General features: G+C 33.0%; 1 protein-coding gene and 1 long non-coding RNA gene across 2 annotated transcripts in view; one reads left to right on the top strand and one right to left on the bottom strand.

Moving 5' to 3' along the window:
- LOC149658651 (uncharacterized) overlaps nt 1-21,334 on the top strand; it is an 88,751-nt gene that overhangs the window by 55,495 nt on the left and 11,922 nt on the right. The window contains exon 3 of the long non-coding RNA XR_016369876.1: nt 7,890-7,983. This is a non-coding gene — a long non-coding RNA (uncharacterized LOC149658651). The remainder of the gene's footprint in view (nt 1-7,889; nt 7,984-21,334) is intronic.
- Nucleotides 2,496-8,259, bottom strand: LOC149658655 (sodium-dependent organic anion transporter-like). Its single transcript, XM_089844256.1, has 2 exons — nt 8,173-8,259; nt 2,496-2,886 (listed from the first exon to the last, which is right to left on the bottom strand). Exons 1-2 carry the CDS (start codon nt 8,206-8,208, stop codon nt 2,677-2,679), a joined length of 246 nt encoding a protein of 81 aa, XP_089700382.1. The 5' UTR covers nt 8,209-8,259; the 3' UTR covers nt 2,496-2,676.

Here is a 21,334-nt window from a genome sequence, read left to right as displayed (position 1 = left end):
TCTTAATAGCGTGATAACTGGCGTTGAAAATTGCAATATTAGACAGAAATCTCGTATACTGTGGTTCATTATGTATAGTTATATATTTTATCTTTTAATCGAGGGCCATATTTGAAAATGGCTCCCTGAAAATGAACCAAAACTAATTCAATCCCGACTTATATTGCGTTTAAAACACCTTAACTAAAAGGTGACCCTCATTCGCGATAGTAAAATACCAACCAAGTCACTAACTCGCGTTAGGGTTTTGAATGAATACGATTTACAACCCCGAATGATCATAGTTTCATTGGAGAGTTTTTTTAAAAACTCGTGGTGATGCGTTACGTAAATTTATTTTTGATGGTTTAATTTTTGACGATGACATCTCTTATTGAGAGAAATAATAAAAACTGTTGAAGTTGTATCATTTCTTAACCGGTTTTTACAGATAAGAGGATACCGGCTTTCTAAAGGAGAATGTCCTTGACCAAATTGTTTATCACAAATAATCTAAAGCGAAAAAAACCAATTATATACTTAGGACGGGTAATGAAAAACACGCATTTTCCTTAATTTCAACCAGTTACAAAGTCTCGTTTTAGCTAGTCACTTAGAAACCATTTTGAAAAGGTCATTCAAAAAGGTCAAAATATAAAATTTTGTTCTTAAAGGGTATGAGAAGCTTCGTTTGAAAAACCTCTGATTTATATAGCAAAAGATAGAATTAATTACTGTGAATTCAGAAATATCAAGCTTTTAATTCTCCGATTTCTAATTATTTGGCAATATGCATTTGAAAATGCTTCATATGAAATTATTTAAAATCCACTTTTTAAAAGTCTTTAAGAAAGGCTACAACGTTTTCTTGTTTTTGACGTCACGCACGCGAGATGGTGCCACTCTCTCCGCTATCAAAGCATAGACAGAGCACGAGACGGGTATAGCTCGCGCTCGCTCTCGCTTGTATAGGTTTGCCCGTGTGATGTCATAAACCAACCGAACAAGCTGACAAGACAAAATAATTTATATATCGAAGCTGAGTTTTCGTGATTTTCCAATGGATTTTAAAAATAGAAACTTTGGTTCAATTATATTAAAAACTTTATATTTTGAAAGTAGAGACTTGAAAGTGTAATATAATACCACTTTCGTGCTAAAATATGATATGAAATTGTAAATTCCCATACCCTTTAATTATATAGATATTTCGTGACAAAATGCAAATATTATTTTTGGAAAATAGATTGGTCCTTACCGAAGTTAATTTCTAGTGTAAACTTGTCTTTTTAACTGTAGGCTGCAATTAAAAACCATAACACGTTTTAAATACCAATCCTAAGACCCTAATTAATTATTTAAATGACATTTCATTAGGCGTAATATGCCACAATATTTTGGGCGTTTTCTTAATTACATTTTAATTAGTTTAAAAGCCTAACGAATTTAATTAATGGATATTCTTGTATATTTTGACATAACGGGGTCAGATTTTGAAATTAAGATATTTAAGATATTTAAATATTTAGATAAAATGTTCCGATTATGATTATTGGCGTATTTCTTCGGTGTTAAAATATATTTGACCCCGATGTCACCACGCAAAATGACATCCGCCCAAAACACGAGCGATACTTGAAATTCAAATTACCACCCGCGATTTTGTCTCGGTAATTGAAGGACACTAATTTTAAAATTATTTAAAATGAATGTAATTTTAAAATTCTTTATATATTAAGTTTTAGAGAAAATTAAAATTTCCATTTTAAAAACGCAACACGAGGAGGGTTTCCGACGAATTTTACGTAAGAAGTCATAAACCGTTTTATCTAAACGTAAGATCTCTCCGAAGGTCTCGCGTCCCACTGAGTTTTCTCAAAAACTCCATTTAAATTTTATTGAAACTGCATCTCATTATTTTAGAAAACCCCGCTTTATTCCGCGTAATTTCATTATATAAAATGTAATCGTCGAGTAACTTCAATCCCGTATAAAAGATAAAACGTATTGATTATATATACGTAAACTAGCTGTTACCCGCGGCGTCGCTCGCGAGTAATAAGAACTTCCATCAAAATGATACAAAGAATGGGTAGATTTTACTTATGACTAATATTTTTGTAGCACCCTAGGAGCGAAGGCACTCGGCGTTGCCCGTCAGCCCGTCGGGACATTTTTTATTACTTTTCACGCGGACATTATTCCATAAAGAAGGGTTTTTTAGTTTTTTGCCGCCATTTAAAAAGATGGCAACAAATCGAACCCAAAAGACCATTCAGTCTGTCTATAGGTTAAAGGAAACCCGTTTACTAAATATCTGTGAAATCGGTTGAAACGCGCGGACTCTGTTGCATAGAGAAGAGTTTTTACATTTCCGGGCGCCATTTTTTAAGATGGCGGCGGATTGGAAAAATCTTTCTTAGTACTACTTATGAGTAACGTTCCTGCAAATTTTCAGCCTTCTAAGGCAAGCGGTTTGGGCTGGGCTTTGATTATCAGTCAGTCAATCAGTCAGTCAGGACTTTGATTTATATAGATATAGATTTCTGACTAGGAGAATTGATACCATTTATACCAGGAGGCCAGGCTATACTCGTCGGACAAAGTGCAGTACACCAAGTAGCCTGTGTAAATGGTTTCAATCCTTCCAGTCTGAAAACTATGTTTAGATGTTTTTACGTTGACTTAACCGTGGATTTACCTGAGAGATAGGTCTCCGTCGGCAAAATAGGCGAAGACATTGGAAATAGTTCCTCCGGGACAGCAAGAGATGAGTAGGACCCCTGTTCCAAAGGCTCCTTGAATGTCGAATATTTTAATGATGCAAAAGGCGGAGAAAGGCATAATCATGAACTGACAAATCATGCCTATCGTCACACCAACCGGCTTTAGCAAATGTTGTTTCAACTAAATAACAAAGAAACGTATAATTAAGATAAGGTGACAGCGATAAAAAAAAACCACACGATATTACGCGTTTTTCGTTCAAATTTCTCCACATGACAAAATTAAACCAAAATTTAAAGTAATTGATTGGCTTTGGCAACACCTTCGTAGATCTATTAAATATTTTAGCACGATGTGACGCCTCTTATAACCTTCAACAAATTAAATTCTTTTCCGTAAAAGAAAACCACCTAATATAAAAATTCCACGCCCTTAGAAATACTCGTAGAAAATCGAGCCAAAAAATCACCAATTTCCCATAAAACATTACCAATTATAATCAGAGTCTGAAAAAAAGTGTCAGTTTTAAATTTCGTTTGACATCTTACTACTCGTTAAAATTGAAATTGTAAATTGGATTCGTGTGGGTTTGAACTTTCGAAGCGCTTATGCAAGCTTTAATTAATTAACAAAGATAAGCCGTAGAGGTTAGATTTTTAAGTTAAAATTGCGCATCGACTTTATTAAAATAAGAATAATTTTCTCATCTTTTATTAATTTTCTAAATTATATTAACATAATAGGATACGTTTTTCCCTGATTTATGTTTAATATTTTTGCGAAACGATTAGAATCTCTCAATTATGTATGCCCTGTCAAAATTTTGAGTGATAATTTAATTTCTTGGCGTAATGAGGGAAATTCTCGCAATGTTTTTTTGAAAGTTAATTACTTTGAATTAGGGTTAGTTGTTACTTTGGGGTTCGAAATTTGCATAATAATGGAAAGATGGAATTTAGGACTTGAAGAATATTACGCTTGGCGGAGGATACAATCGGATGAGTGACCGAGCATCTCCCCCGAAAAAAGGCTTAACTAAAACACGTGCCCAGTTAAATGTATTAGGCTTTTTGTTTTCACGCATTATTTTGGTCTAGCGCGCGGGCTTTTAACCTTGGTGTAAAATGCCATTTAAGGTTGACCATGAGCCGTTTTTCTTAAGTGTTTTTAAATTATTAAGAAATTGGTCCTTTTTTATCTAATAAACTTGTTTAGGTACGAGGTTTGATACGCTAGTTTAATCTGGGTGAAGCGCTAAGTGATGGGTTCAATTTTTTTTTATTTCTAAAAATTTTTAATTCTAGGCTAAGGTGCGTGGAAGTCCTTGAGTTTCAATATTCTTCACGTGATGAAATAGTTTTCCGGTGTGGATCTCAAAGACTTTGAAAGATTAGGTTGATTCCATTGACTAATGAATCTACGAAATTTCGGATTGATTTAGTCGGTAATTAATGTAAATTTCTAGCTCATTTAATTATTAGTTAAGTTATGAACCGAGTTTACTGTCTGGCTAAGAAACTTAATTATATTTATTTTAATAACCTACAAATAATGCTAATTATAATCAAAAATTTGTTTGATTTTAGAAGCTGATGATAAAATTAATCCGTTTAAATATTTAAATTTTCTTATCTTTATCAATGTCTTGAACTAATTACAATTAAAATTTGCCAATTAGTTCACGGTTACAGCCCCACCTACGTTTTGTCCACCAAATAACCGGTATTAACGTATTTTACTTCAGTGACGTCATAGCTAGTTTAAGCCTAGGTCATTTAATTCTAATTGGCAACCGCAAAAATCCTTATCGAGTGTAAGGGGCCTAGGTCAACCAACCTTTCTCGCTACGCGCTGTAAGAACACGCGCCTACTTAATTGCCAAAGGTAAATAAAAATACACTAGACGCAATCTGGGTAACAGTGTCAGCGCATTTCGTCTGTGTCCGAAGACAGAATTGGCAGGTACTATTTTTTGTATAATAGACGCTAAAGCCATTAATGGGAGTGAACTGCCACTTGTCTAGCTATTATTAACGAGAAAATATATTGAAAGTGAAAGTCAGATACGTAGATTTTGTTTATTAGACCGTGAATCTTTCGTTGGTTGGTCACAGGTGGATGATGTCTTACGCGTTAGGCCCGTCCTTTTTAACTTAACTATAGAATTTGCTTTGACGGATACCGGGTCAAGTACCAAAATTATGTCTTATATAATATAATTTTTTACAAATAAAGAAGTGTCGTAGCGTAAATAACATATTGACAATAAATATATTGACATTTGGGGTAAAATAGAGTCTAGTATTTGACCATGCACCTTGATGGGTATGAGGACAATAATGACGTAAATTAAAAGGACTGGTCACTGGTATTGTTGAATCCCTTTCTAATCTGGGAGCACGGCAGTGCTCCCAGCCAAGTCGAGCACTGACATCCTTTTCTCGAAGCAACTCGTGGCACTTTTAAGCCCATTGTAACTTCGTGATGGCTACAGGTAAAAGTCTGAAATTTTGCTTGCCGCGAGGACTGTCAATCCTAGCTATAGTTTCCAAATTTCAAGTTCCTACCCTATATACTTTTCGAAATATCGAAGGTGAAATCTACCTTATTTTGTCACTCACTCACTCACTCACCGATCATCAAAATTCTAAGGTACTTCTAGGGTAGATAGAAACTTAAAATTCAGGATTTAGTTTTCATTTATTTTATAAAGCACAGAAAAATTAAAACATCCCGAAATTTTTATAAAATTGTTCTTTAGTTCTTTATTTTAAAACTAGATGGCGCTGCCGTCTTTTCAACAGAAATAGTGTGTGTTCTTGATGAAAGGACGTAATGGTCCAAAGTTAACCGAAAGTTAAATATATATTAAAGCTAATAAGAGTAGTAGTTTAAAATAAATGTGTCGTAACTGATGCTATATTCTTATATTAGGATATCGCGTACAATCTTTATTACATATTCTCTGCGGGTCGAAAGGGGTAATTCAGCGTAAATAAGGACAAACGTTAGCGATTATATTGGCAAACGAAGTACCACGAGAGGGTCTTGTTTTAATATAACTACCGAGGGTCTACAAAAAGAAGTGAGATCCTATGAAAAACATTAACATGTACAAAAATGGGCCAAGCCTCGCCTCGTGACCTCTCCGCCGTAAAACGTTCTGAGATCCCATGTAGAGCCAAGTCTGCCTTTTGTTCTCATTCAATCGCCAATTGAACAATTATGTTATAAATTAAGTCCTTTTCCAAATTAATAACCAATATTCCTTGACTCTATCATTATTATACATCTTTGTTCGTATCAAAAATATCGTGACTTGGCAATCGCAGGTAAGTAATATTAAAAGGAAGTCGAGGGGATATTCACTAAATCGTTGCCTATTTTAAAATAATCGAAGGGGATGACCTGCGCTTGCCAAGTCACGATATTTTTGATACGAACAAAGATGTATAATAATGATAGAGTCAAAGAATATTGGTTATTAATTTGGAAAAGGACTTAATTTATAACATAATTGTTCAATTGGCGATTGAATGAGAACAAAAGGCAGACTTGGCTCTACATGGGATCTCAGAACGTTTTACGGCGGAGAGGTCACGAGGCGAGGCTTGGCCCATTTTTGTACATGTTAATGTTTTTCATAGGATGTCTATGTACCCGATCAACGTTCCCTGTTAAGCTGGCGATATACTGTATGCACTCACTTTGTGGCAGTGTACCTTTTAATGGGGTAATTATAAAATTGTGAAAGGGAAAGTTATTCGGATTTGGCGTTTGTTTTCGTGTTTTCTTTCTGGTACGCGGCCTAGAAAACCTAAGACCTTTTGTTTTGACGCTAATAATGAAACTAATATCACGGTGTTTTTTTTCAGAAGAACCGCTCCAACCCTTAAGAACAACGTAATGTAGCGTATACCCGAGGCTTCAGTCCTTAGTAGTCGCGAAAGTTGATAACTGCAATGTCTTCATAACGATGCAATTTTCAAGGATTATCGAAACTCCGAAATTAAACTCGAATGGCTAAGGATTTCTACGCGATATTAACAAATGATAAGAAGGGAGTAATATTTTGGGGAAAATGCTTATTACTTTATACAGTCAGGAATTTGAAATTCCATCAATTTTGAATTTTCATAATATCAATTTTTATATAATCGTCGATATATAAAAAAGCGCTTTTCACGAAAAGTAAGTTTGAAAGAATAGGAATGCGTTCATTTTTGGGTCAACTGCGGGGTGTTTATTGAGGAATCAAGTTGTAACGGGGTGGGAGGAGGCGGAGGGTTCTTGCCTTTCAAATAATAGGTCAAAACAATAAAGCTATAGCCTAGACCGAGAAAGTAAAAAAGCTTTTGAGATTGATTTTTAAAAAGCGTAACCGAACGAATCCGATGAGGCGGAACTTGTATTTATGTGTTTTCTTTAATGGAGGAGGAACGGAAAAGAGAAATCTTAATAAGGGGTCAATCGCTCGCCGGCCACTTGAGCCATTCTTTCTCTAAAGACCAACTATCAAAGAAACATACTGAGTTTTACTGGTTTTAAACCCTGCAAATTGCTTTTACCAAAATAATCTGTGGTAGAGTAGAGATTCGTAAGCCGTTTTGAAAGGTTTGCACATGCTAAAGTAATAAAAAGGGCTTCAAAATGGCCAGTGTTAACGTGACATAATAGGGACTTAACCAACCTCTTCCTAAACATAGAAATGACACTAGTAATTTGTATCATAACCCTTATTGACGTCATCGTGGTTTACAAGAGTATACCGCCCACAGTCTTAAAACCAGGGTTCAAACCTTTATAAATCCAGATTTGTTCATAATAATAAGGCTGCAGCTCGCTATGAACGATTGAAGTTCGTAAAAGGGTCATGTATTGAAAATTTAATTATTTCGCAGCCTGCTTTAATAATTTTCATTCTGAGTTTTTGATGATAGTACTCGTAGTAATTTTAATATTTTCACTTAGATATATTATCCGAGAAAGACATATTTTCTAATGATAATAATATACCTAGCGCGAATTAACTCTTTTGTATATTTGTCATTTATTGAAAATATGTTTCAAAAAATTGCAGACGCCTTTGCTCGAATGATAACCTACATTTTATTTGAATATGTTTTTGAACTTGTATAAAATTATATAATTATATATTAATATATACTTTCTTTCTAACGCAGAATGAAGAATTCATGCCCTACAATTGTCGACAACACGATATCGATGTTAGTGTTCTGCGAGTCGATAAAAGACACCCGAGTCATGACCTTAGTGGTAAGAGTTATATGATAATCTACTTTGGATTTTCAATCCTGGTCAAAGGAACTGTTACATTGTAACCGGGGAGAGGCTAAATTACGCGGTCATATTTAAGTAACAAAAACATAACGATGGGATATAGTGTCCGTTACATTTTAGGCTTCGCTAATTAGTATTAGTTAGTAATTATTGAAAAAGACTTACGTCGGGCATGGTAACTCCAGCTCCCATGGCGAACATGGTAGTAAGGGCGATTATGTAGGTGAAGCCCTCACGAACCCCTCTGACGATAGTTTTAAGGTGTTCGTCTTCTATCCATTCAACGTGGTCCGTCATGACGCGTTCGACGACGCTGACCGAGTTGTTGTCAACGATGCCGTTCAGTTGGTCCATGATTAAATGCGAACTGTTGATAATGACCGTCGCGTTCTCCATTAAGCTCTCCGTGATATTCATTGAGTATTTAATTCACGATTATGGCTTAAGTTCCGAAGGATTGTTTGTATGATATTTTTAGTTTAACTCGCGCTTGACACTTTAGGCGCTTGTACAACGGTGACGTATTCTTTGGTATTTAAGAGGAACTGAAAATATAGAAAATAGTATTGGCTTAGCGGTTTAGCGGTCGCCGTTAATCTTAAAACAAATTCCTTAATTTTGATAAGTTGTCTGAAAGCGTGCAATTATTTGTACGTCTTTGAATGAGAGTGAACATTTTTCACTCCAGACTTTCGTATCATTGGCGCCATAATCTCCCTATCTTTTCTCACATCCTATAATTAATCGATAAATTTATATTTTTCAATCCAAAAAAAAAAATAAATTTCAAGGTAATTTACTTAAGAAAAAATAACAAGAAACCTTCCGGTTGTAAAACTGAGATTATAAGTTGTTTCAACACATTTTATATCTTGAGAAGTCAAGTTTATTTTGATCATTTTTTTCTTTCATTAACATTAACATTCTGCTACCAGAAAGGAGGAAGTTTTTGAAGAACTAAAAGACTGACTAATTTCCTAGACATACCGGTAGAAGTATTTAATTATTTTTATATAACCCTTTTTTCCATTAGCCATTTTCACTAAATTACTTGAAATGTGGTTGGTTTTTGAACCTTTAAAACAATATGGCATTAGCCCTTAATTGTAAAAGTAGGAAATGAAAAAGGGTTTATATAAGATAATTAAGTTTTGATTTTTATGAAAAATAATCTTTCCAAGCTCGTATTTGAATGAGTTTTTACGGATGGTACGTGCTGTACAGGATAAAATTTAAATATTTAGTTACGTAAAGTTATCAGTGTGGTTTAGTTATTTGAAGAGGACCAACGTGAATTATATAATCTAGTCTATTTTTCCATCCCGGTCCTAAGTTACCCGTTGCTTTTAAATATAGTATATTCATCTATTGATAAAAATTGTGAATTCCAATACTGTATTTTTGAAAATCATTATAGGCCCTCGCATTTCAAATCTAGCTTTCTTGAAAAAAGTATTAAGTTATAAAAAAAATTCTTTTTTAACCTGATGACATTAAATGCTGTTACTATCTTGAAATATTTAACTTTAAATTGGAATTTTATATTACAGTACAAGAGGTAATCTTAACTCCTTTTAGATGTAAATCCGACATTCTCATTTCCATTTAATATCGTTTCTTATAAGGTTATATAAGCTAAGGGAATTAAAACCGCAGGTTTATATAAGCAATTTGAAATCCTCGAACAGCTAAACAACTCTGTACTCTGTATAGATATAAGGCGAAACCAGTTCTGCTACGTAGCTTTGATAGTAAATGGCTTAGGACTTAACAGCTAGAAATTCAAGGATGTTTTACGCATAAAGTACATCACGAGTACGAGTCGTCGTATCAGTTTTGAGCCTTAAGAATTACCCAAAATATTAAAAGTTCTCAATTAAGTTAAATAATTAAGCTGTGTTTTAAAAATCTTCGCACAATTCAGAATGTATATGACAGACCTTTCAATGTTTTGAAAGAAACCCTAAGTTGCGAAATTTAACGCAAATTTATCTAACTTTAATCTAACATCTTCACCATCTTGTTTTCGAAAATGAACTTTTTCTTTTCTCTTGACATTAAATATTTGGATGCAGCCATGCTTAGCATTATGATACACCAAGGAGTTACCTAAGATAGTATTTCTTTGAAGTTTCTATATAATTTTTTTTGCTACAAAACTAATTGCGTCTTCTCATTTCGTCATGTCTTGGTTTTTTATAATGTTTTTTTATTCAAGAATATATTTTTAAGTCTAGGCTAGATTCTCTTAACCGTTATGATAGCGTGAATAATCCTCGTTTTTCAAGGATTCCAAATTTTAGCGAATTTTAATATTAAATAAGCGTTAAGTCTAACTGAATTCTAATTTTTTTAGATATAAAAAATTGTTATCGCGGCATAAATTTAGGGTTACTAATTAACTATCTCCCTTGACTAATTTTGGATGTTATGTTCTTTTGAATTTTAGATATAAAAAAATTGTTTTTAAATTTCGACCAATTTAGGTGTTAGGCCGTCTCAATTTTAATTTTTAAATATAAAAAAAAATTGTTTTTAGGTTTTGCGTCCCCAAATTAGTGTTACTAATTATCAGTTTTTCTAATCTTAAATTTTAAAATAGTCATAACGAGGCGGTTTCTTTTCTCGGTGGGTACTTGTGAAAGTGATAGTTTATTGATAATTATGTTTCTAATTGCTTAATTAGTTGTAGAATTCTAATAACCGCATTTTCAAAAAGGGGGTGCGTGATTTTACATTTTTAATTGGTGCTGTATTAATTATGAAATATTAGCATTTGCGGAGTGTTTTAAACGGTGTTAAAGGTATGGCGAAACCATCTCTAGGTTCTGAATTTTTAACAAGTGACACTACGTGAGCTTATCGGATTTTCAAGGGCATGAATCGATATGTATTTATTAATGTTCGAAATTCCTTTAAAAATATATCATAAAGCCGGGATTAGTGCCGACAGTATATATTAGAAAAATCCTTGGATGAGAGAACAGTCGTTATAAAATTTTGAACTGCAGCGCGAAATATTTTATTAAATTAAATCATTCTGAACACGTTTTTTACACACACTGATTTAAACACGTGCAACCTAGAAAAGGGTCTAAATCTCTATAAAATACACGCTTTTACAGAGTAAAAATTAGGCCCCTTCTAAGACAGAAACATTTCCGATTAAAAAGAAACGTCAAAAATATTTCTTCTAAATATTTTGGTCGAGGACTCGAGTGTCAATCAAAAATAAACGTTTTTATAAAAATTTAAACTTACCGTTAAAATATGTTGATTGAAAGCTGCTTCTTCAACTTCTTAATTCACACCAACAATGACAAAAATAACAATTTTAAAATATTTAAATTTAATTTACGATTAAAAACGATGACCGACCGGAATCGAACTTGAATATTTATTTAAAAAAATATGGAATAAATATATTATCTAAAACCGGTGGGATCTGACATGGTGGTGTAACAATAACATAAACGATATTTTCCGATCATATAGATTAAATTTTCGTGAAATTTTTCAAAAACCGAACAAATATGAAACTCATAGACGTTAAAATTCAACGAATAAGCCCGGTTAATTATCTAACAAGTTTATAACGTGAAAATGAAGCTCGTGTTCCTAAACGGAGACTCGTGTGTTTTCTCGAAACAACCCGCTTAATACCGATGCTTGAATTAAACTAAAAGTCAACTCGAGAAATTATTCTCTTTTATAAATCAAGCTTTCTTTTTATTTCAAAATAATTTCGCGAACAAAAAAAGAAATACCCCTTTTAATAAATGTTTTCCGAAACGGGGGAAGTAAAATATTTCCGAAAAAATCTCCTCCCCCCTGGAATTAACAGTTTTTTCTTCTACTAGTCCCTTGTCGTCTCGAAATTCGGGTAATTAGTATAGAAATTTGGGGGAATTCTCCGTGCGAGGGTGATTTTTTGTTCCAGGGGGGCATACCTTAAGTCTTTATCAAGGTCTCGTTCAACTTCAACAGTTCGCTCGCTCGTTCCCTAGCTTCGGTGTTTGGTCCGAGACTTTTCAAGTTTTGGGGTTTGTTCTTGTTAAGAGAAGGGTGGGAATACCTGGTGCTTGCTTATTTTGTCATCCCCCCCTCCCCAACCCATTAAGGTGTGTGTTGGTGGTGGTGATGAAGTGTTTTCGATAGATTTGATTGTTTTGAAAGATGGATGGTTTATGGATCAACAACGTGCCGGCGTTCTGAAAGCGTCTGTCGTAAAAGTTTTCGTTAATTTCAATTTGACAGTAGTAAACTCATTCTTACCTTTAATGGGTTGTTTTAATTTTTTGCTTTAGTAGGACAGTGTATATACAACTCTTTAATGAAAAAATGTCGTTTCAATTCATCCATTATTAATGTTAAATCTTAATTAGATCATTTTTGTTCGTTATCGTGTTGCACTTGTATTGCTTCTCTTATAAGTCTAATATTTTGGTCAGAAATACGCCATCTTATCGTGAAAATTCCATATACTTCCAATATATTTTGTTGTTGTTTTGGTATCCATTCATACCTTTGGAAAAACTCCGCTTTTCCCACTAAATATATCATGATCTTAATTACTTCCTCGATTGCCAACACTCAATAATTTACACATGTCCACTTAAAACAGCCCCCGGGGCCCAAACGTTTCGTAAGCTCTTCGAAATTCCTTAACGTTAGCTATTTCGATATTGAAATTTTAGTGGTTTTGGAAATTCATTAACTAATTAATGGTTTATTTTATCCATTAATAATCAAAACCAAGGTTATGAAAATATCTATAAGTACGGGATAAAACTACTTTTAACCAGTCCCCGCTTTAACATCATTTTTTTTTAACTTATCGTAAAACAATTCGTCATTGTTCCCCTAGTTTTAAAATGTATCTCTTGATTATTTTTGAAGGATTGAGTTTTTCGAGGTTTACAACGTAAGGATTAAAAAAAAATACCTTATCTATTTTTCCAAGAAATTCGGTGATACTAAATTTATTAAAAATTCTCGATGATAAGTTCTTATTCTAAGTATTAAGACTGCGTTATTTGTGCTCTTCAATCTTCGTGTTGTATGATTACTGAGAATTTACTAGAAACAAAAATCGGATTCAAATTATTAAGTAGCAATTGGATATTTACCACGGATATTTTTTTAATTTTAATTTTTTTTTGGGTTTTTCCTGAGTTATATATTTTTTAAAACACCTCGAAACGATGAAATTTTTATAGTAAAACTGATAAAATGACGTCAAATCAACAAGTTTTACGATTTTAACGTCATTTTTTCTGATGTAGGATAAGGTATTTCAGACGCTGAAATTCTAAATTCAAGATAACCTCTTTTTTCTTGGCGCTAATTTACTTAATTTTGTTCAGATTTGACTAAATCTCGAAGGCCAATTACGTTTTTTACGTCGGATAATTACGTGATAGAATTACAATAGATTACAGTTATCAGAATTATCTTTGAATACATTAAAAAGAAGACTAATTTGGGAAGAGCAATTCAGGAGTGATAAGAGATTTTCGGAGATTTTTTAATTCTCTGTAATGCAGCACGTGTCTAGAGATTAGTTGAAATTTAGGGAACATTGCCTAAACTGGAATATACTTCACGTGCAGTGTTTTTCTGAAATGAATTATACGGGATTAATATTTTTTTAATTGTAAAATAATCAGAAAAAAGCTATTATTTTCAATTTAAGTGCAAAATAAATTGCGAATTCTATCATAAAGATGGTAATATTAATTTACCTTAGTTTTAAATTCTTCTAATAAGTTGTTCCTTAATTGCCATCTTAGTACCGTAGGCTCCTTGAGAATATTATAGTTAAATTAACATTCCTCAAATTAAAAGAAAATCAAAATTTTAATGGTCGAAATAACCGTTAAAAAATACGGAGCAAATGAAACTTATCTCACCCTGAAAGCTAAATTCTAATATTAAGAATTTACATTACTTATAACTTCGCTATTGATGCTTTTTCCCCTTGATATGATACATATATATACATTAAATGCAGCGATGTCTTAAGGACGAATTATAAGGTATTAAGAGCCAAATTCATGAAAGCGATCGCAAGTTGCGTTAAGTTGCGCAAATTTTGCGTCTGAAAAAAAATTTGCGTTTGGTTCGTATTCACGAAGAGAAAGTTGCGTTTCGCAACTATTTATGTAACGCAAACTGCGCAACTTCATTTCGACCAATTAAGAGCCAAATTCATGAAAGCGATCGCAAGTTGCGTTAAGTTGCGCAAATTTTGCGTCTGAAAAAAAATTTGCGTTTGGTTCGTATTCACGAAGAGAAAGTTGCGTTTCGCAACTATTTATGTAACGCAAACTGCGCAACTTCATTTCGACCAATTAAAAGCAAGCGCGCCTTTTTTAAGTTAAGCCTACTTTTCAAAAACGAGAAAGGCGTTGGTCGATGTTTCTTTAAAAGAAAGGCAAGCAAATTGGAAGGAAAGAGAAATTGAATTATATATTAATAACATGTTTGAAGAGTCGTCCAGAGTTAATAAAGGGAGAAATAACTCCAAATGGTAAATTTCACTCGACGAAGCAGATTTCCAAAGCTTGGGATGAAGTCGCCAATGGTAGGATTGCACTATATCTATTTACATGAAATAACGGTCTTATCTGACTAATTAAACCATGGGGAGTTCAAATAAAATAGTTAAAAAAATATTGGCCCGCCGCAAGTATTTTTAATTTTTTTTCGAAAATTTCAAAATTGCATGTTTTTACCGTAACTCCTGTATACCGTATTCCGCACTCAGTCTTGTAAAAAACGTAATTAATAGCCGATAATTTGGAAAAGGCGCATTATTTTGGCTGAAGGAACTAAATTTTAAAACTCATATTTAGAAATAGGGGCATAATTTTTGGTGAAGGCACTAAATTCAAAAACCGATATCTTGGAAAAGGTGGCAACTAGTTACAGAATCCATCAAACCTAACCTAGCTAGAGCTATAGGGATACGAATTTTTGGTGATTTCAAATTTTCAAACGAAGTTTTGGCCCAGTTCTGGCGGACGAATATTTTTTTAACTATTTTTTTTAAACTCCCCGTGCTCTAATTAGTCAGGTAAGACTGTTATTTCATGTAAATAGATATAATGCAATTGTACCGAAACGTGAAATAACCCGCGATACAGTTGGTTGTGATCCTTTGTAATGCAAATCTCAACCAACTACACCCTGAAAACTACCACCAGGGCTACCACTTGCCATGAATGACAATCCCATCAGAACCTAAACGAATATTTAAAATTCATTACATATAGCCTATAAATAGCGTGCATTTTATTTATCGCATATAACTTGCCTGCGTTTTAACAGCCAGTGAAGAGCGTCTTCTGGTGGGATGCTCTTAAAAGATCGCAAAGCTCGAAAACATTTGTTCTTGGAAGCCTATAATAGTCTCTAAACACATGTTCGGGAAACTCAAACGCATTAGTTCTATCCCTAAAAATTCTCTGACGCCGCAGATCTCTTCGTTCGGCAACTACGATTAACTCCAGAAACTCCATTTTTGTTTTTGAAATTGAAACTCGCGCACGTTTTGAAGTAATTTTCCCGCGTTTTACTACTTGCGATCGATAAAAACGAAGCGCAAAAGTTGCGTTACAAAAGAACACGTGATTAACGCATTTTGCGTCGATTTTTTATCATGAATACCAAGTTGCGTCAGGTGAAAAAAGTTGCGATTAGGGCGCTACCTTTGACTGTATTAAATTTTGCGTCAGACGCAAAAATTGCGTTTTCATGAATTTGGCTCTAAATCGACAAATAGAATTCGATGGGTTTTTTTTTCATTAAATTCTTAACTGAATTTTGATAGTGATCAGAAAAATGAATATCTTTCCGCACCCACAGATTTGCGGAACCCTTTCGGGTAAATTAGTTAGCACCACCCTATTTTTCCTTATTTCTCAAGTTATTTTAAAGAATATTTAAATCATTAAGACTCATTAAAATTGTTAAAAACGATTTATACTATTAAGCGTACATTTATTTCAAGATTTAAAAAACAAACCCTTTGGCGTAATACATTTATTTTAACTATATATTAATTCTATAGTTACCGGTACTTTAAAACTTATTAATTATAAAAACTATGCGAAAACATTCAAGGTGGTCCATGAATTTTATGGACCAATACTGGCTGGCCTTTTCTGTTGTCTGCTTAATTTTGTAGCGGTTAGTATAGTTAATCTCACTGAACCCAAAATTTCCCGAGTTGTATATTTTAAATTTTATTTGTCATTGTGTTTTATTACACTCTGCTTCGTAGGTCTGAAGTTTATCATACTTATTTATTCCGTTTTCAGTCTCGCGAATTTATCCCAAATAAGTTTCGCAAATTATCCTCTACCCTACTTGATTCCAATGTCAATTAAGCTACCAATTTTGAAAGAGACCTAGGGCTAGCTATCATACGTTTAACCATTAGGCCTACCAATGGCAATTAAGCTACCAATTTTGAAAGAGACCTAGGCCTAGCTGTCATACGTTTAACCATTAGGCCTACCAATGGCAATTAAGCTACCAATTTTGAAAGAGACCTAGGCCTAGCTGTCATACGTTTAACCATTACCAAATGCAATTAAGCTACCAATATTGTAAGAGACTTAGGCCTAGCTGTCATACGTTTAACCATTACCAAATGCAATTAAGCTACCAATTTTGAAAGAGACTTAGGCCTAGCTGTCATACGTTTAACCATTACTAATTTCAATAAAACTATATAGTCTATCCATAAACCTCCCACAGAGAAATAATTTGAGATTCCACACCTTCTCGCGGTTTAATCGTTTACATTTTAATAAATACACCCGAGGGAGTAATACGCTGTGACCATCAATATTAAAGCGGGGCTAATGTGTCTGTAACGTTTGCTAATAAACGTCATTAGACACTACTTAGGCAGTACCGAATAAAATGGAGGTTATATAAAAAAACGGTTAACCCTCAAAATTGTTTATAGAACTCCCCGAGCAAGCAAGTACAATTGACACCGTATTTCACAATACAACGGATAATATTGTGACGTGAATTTTCAACTTAATTCCGTTGAAATCCTTTTAGTAACGGTCCGGATTATTTTGGTACGTTAAGATAAAAAAATATCATCGAATTAAACGCGGGTTTTTGCAACACCTAAATAAAATAAAAAAAATGATACGACGAACTTTTGAGTGAGTAATTTGAAATAATAGTGCCAAGTTTAATAAAAGCGAAATGAAAAGTTCAGTCAAGCCAAACGCTTTTACGTTATACTTTTTCAGGGATTTTAATATTTAGTTTTTATATAAATTAGTCTCGTATATTGACAAACCACACGTACGAGATAAATTGTTCATACTATATCTATTTTATATCATTGATGAAAAAATTAGCTGTAATTTATAGATAGATGTGCTGGCCGGAGCTGTTGGGGTGAAGGGGGGGTTGTCAAACTGTTGGTTAGCATATTGCTTACCCGCCCACCGCGACGGTGGCGCCATTTCTTATGGCCAAAGAGCTGGGTGTTTTCCCCCTGAACTAAAGGCGGACTACACCCCAACAGCGCCGGTTAGCCCCTTTATAAACAGATACAAATGATGGATATTAAGCCACCCATCGAGGAGACACGTTATTTGCTTACGAGATAAGTGTAAAGTTAATTAAATTTAAATTAGTTTAACTTAACGCTTACAGTTAATTAGTTTTCTCAAAGCAATCAAACGTATATATATATATATATATATATATATATATATATATATATATATATATATAAAGTAGAAAACAAAAATAAATGCGACCCCGATGTTCCAGCCTCAAAATATCAATTACCGGTGTATGTTTAAATCAACATTAAATCTACCACACGTTTAGCACCAATCCCAAGGATTCGCCAACCCTCATTACGTACCTTGCGGTTATAACATTGAAAAAGCCGGATTCTTTTTATTATTCTTCTTTTTATTTCCAAATCTGTAACATCATTAGCAAATAGAAGATATAAAAAATATATAAATTCAAAAGATAAAAATACGTGTCTATTATATTTAGGGTTAGTATTATTTGTCATACTTTTGGAAAATGACAAAATTTTTGAGAATAACAAACATACCTACTCGATATATCGCATTCTCCAATTTTTTTTACAGTAATGTCAATTAATAATATTCAAGGTCGTACTTAAGAAATTAATTAACAAATTATTAATCGCAACTTATATGTTAATAACAACTTCACACCTTGTCAATCATCAATCAGGGCTGCTTCCAACGCCAAAGAAAAAAAATCAAATTTTCAAAATGAATTTAACAAATTTAAAATTTGAACTTTTTTTCCTTTTTACTGGCAATTACCCGAGGGGTCGGACGTTTAGGAAAAAGTGTACGGGATTTCAAAATCCAATTTGATTTTGTCGGATTTCGTTTGATTTCGTCTGATTTCATCGTATTTCATTTGATTTCATCGGATTTCGTTTGATTTCGTCGGAATTTGTTTGATTTCAGAATTCGATAAAATCCAATGGATTTCATCGAATTTTAAGATTTTTCCCGTGATTCCGTCGGATTTTGCTATTTTTACCGTGATTTCGACTGATTTTGCGATATTTCCCTTGATTTCGTTAGATTTTGAGGTTTTTCGCGTGGTTTCCTCGGATTTTGAGATTTTTCCCCGTAATTTCGTCGGATTTTGTGATTTCTTTTGATTTTGGATTTCGTGAATTTTGTAATGGATTTCACGATTTCTTTACTGATTTTGCTTCTGATTTTGTGATTTCGCTTCTAATTTCGTGATTTCTATGTTGATTTCGTGATTTCTTTGTTGATTTTGTGATTTCTTTACCGATTTTGTGATTTCTTTACCGATTTTGTGATTTCGTTGCTGATTTCGGATTTTTTTAATTGATTTCGAAATCAGCATTGATTTCGGATTTCTTAAATTGGATTTCACGGGTAGTGTACGGGATTTCATGAATGACCGACCCCTCGCAATTACCTATCAGTAATATCTGTAGATATAAAAATTTGTCACGGTTCTTCCCCGAAGACGTGTCCAATTTAAAAGTTAGTACATTTTTACTACGTCAACCTTGATATTTAAAGGTCAAAAAAATCGACAGTGGGCTATGATATAAAAATTCATATATATATATATATAATGACTGTTAATGGACTCCCCTCAAAAAGTTCTGATAAAAAACCTTGAAATCTGAATTAAATAGGGTGCTCCGAGGCGTTGTCCAGATATATTCCACTATAAATCTTCAATACCACGTATCTTTGCCTTAATTGAAGTTAATACTTACAACCTTTAAGAATTAAATCGACGGAAACAAACGATTTGATTTCAGACAATTAAACCTTTATTAGGCATCACCTCGTTATAGAGTTATTTTGATATTTTTATTGGATTTATACGGTTTTTGACAAGTTAACTCTCATAAGGGGGTGTGTGCGAGTACGGGAATTTAATAATGGGGGGAAATAACCGCCCGTACTACGAACATTAATGATTTTACTTAAACCAAGTTCAAATATCTTTTTTTTTCCCAGAAGAACTTGTTAGCCTAGTAAATTTACATTCATAAATACTTTGGGTTTTTTCCTTTCTTTTTAAATGATATTTTATTTTTGGGGGTTGGGAGGGTGTAAATGACAGTAAGGTCCAATTTTATTCCAGAAGTAAAATTATTAAAAGTTATTAAACAATACTTTTAAGTGTTGAAAATTTTTAAATTTTACCAGTGAAATATCTTCTCGTGATGCTTCCATGATAGTTAAAGATGTGGCAGGCGCTCAAATAATATTTACTGGAACAACTTCAGATTAATATACTTCTGTTGGTGCGTAGGCCGGCAGATTTAGGTTTTTAATTCTCCAGCCCAATTTTTACTTTTAATAAATGATACCCACATAAGTGACACGCCCCTAAAATTAAATTATGATCATATTTTATTAGAATTATTATGACGTCGTAGACTCGCGTATGATGTTATCATTCAACAATTTTTTGTTTCATAAAATTTACGATTAAATCTCCTTAAAATTAAAAATTAGATACATGGTTGTTTTTATAATTAACAAGTTATAATTACTTTTATCTTATTACTCAACAACACATTAATTCTAAATTTAAACACTAAAAAACACGTGGGAATCAGTTTTTCGAAAAGATAAAGAAATATCAGAATTCCGCGAATATAAAAGTAATTTTGTTGTTATTATATTCAAGAACTTGTTAAAATTCATGGAAAAAATTCCCGGTAGATTCGTAAGAGAGACTTCTTCGGAAAAAAATAAAGAATTATCAAAACGTTCGTAGGGAAGCTACTCGAAACAAGTTCCTCCTAACATTGATCGAGCGCTATTACATAACGTGACGGAATTAATTAATTTTTTAAAAAAGTTACCGCCTCTACAGTCGAATAAAAGCTATTACAACCTGAAATACATTATGTGATCAACTTGACTCAATTTTTAACTACATATTTAGGGCACATTTTTCCTGGTTCAAGTTCTTTCTACTCTTAACCTTTCAAGGGTGAAATTATTTGCGATTTCTTGCGCAAGAACCGCTAGAAATAAGTGAAAATGACACTATAGGTTGCAATTTATCTATTTAATTAAAGGCCTAGGTCCAACGAAAAGAGGTTTTAGGTGAATTGAAGATAAGAGCATTGGAATACATACATATATATATATATATATATATATAGATTTTATTTTTAAATTAAAAGATATCGATTGACGAAAAGACCAAAAAAAAATCAAATTTTAAACTTTCTTCTAAATTGGACATGGTATCGCTTTAAATCTATTCAAAGCATACATCCATGGAAATAAACAAGAAAACAAAAATATACATATATACAAAGAAAATGGTGTGAAAAACACTAGTTGCTCTATTTAATTTGAATGAAAACCCGTAGGAGGAGTGTAATTTGGTAGAAATAAATCAAAAATAAGATAAAGGTCGCGGAAAAAGGAGCGATATAATTATGGGAATAAAATCAAAGAGCGTGCATGCGATTTAGAAAGTGAAAACTCAACCAATGTGGGAGGAAAGGAGGGTTTGTTGATTCTTTTTGCTTTTATTTTGGACTATATAACTTTGTACTGTTTATGTTTTTACTTTTTTAGATTTTTAAAACAGATATGGCTTTAAACCAAACTTGAAAACAAAAATAATACAATGTAAATAATACGGTGCTGGGTTAAATTACAATCTGAGCTTATAGACAAATTATCTTTCATTGTGGCGCATCGAGTACCTGGAATTAGTTGAAAACTGTGATTAAGAATTTCAATTTCGTATGATCGAGCCTATAATT

This window comes from Phalangium opilio, unplaced genomic scaffold (genome assembly GCF_054372755.1).
Source record: "Phalangium opilio isolate 3A_F unplaced genomic scaffold, DU_Popi_V2 ptg000075l_1, whole genome shotgun sequence".
Classification (NCBI taxonomy): Eukaryota; Metazoa; Arthropoda; class Arachnida; order Opiliones; family Phalangiidae; genus Phalangium; species Phalangium opilio.
The sequence above is the reverse complement of the archived record's forward strand: the minus strand, read 5'-3'. Positions and strand labels throughout refer to the sequence as shown.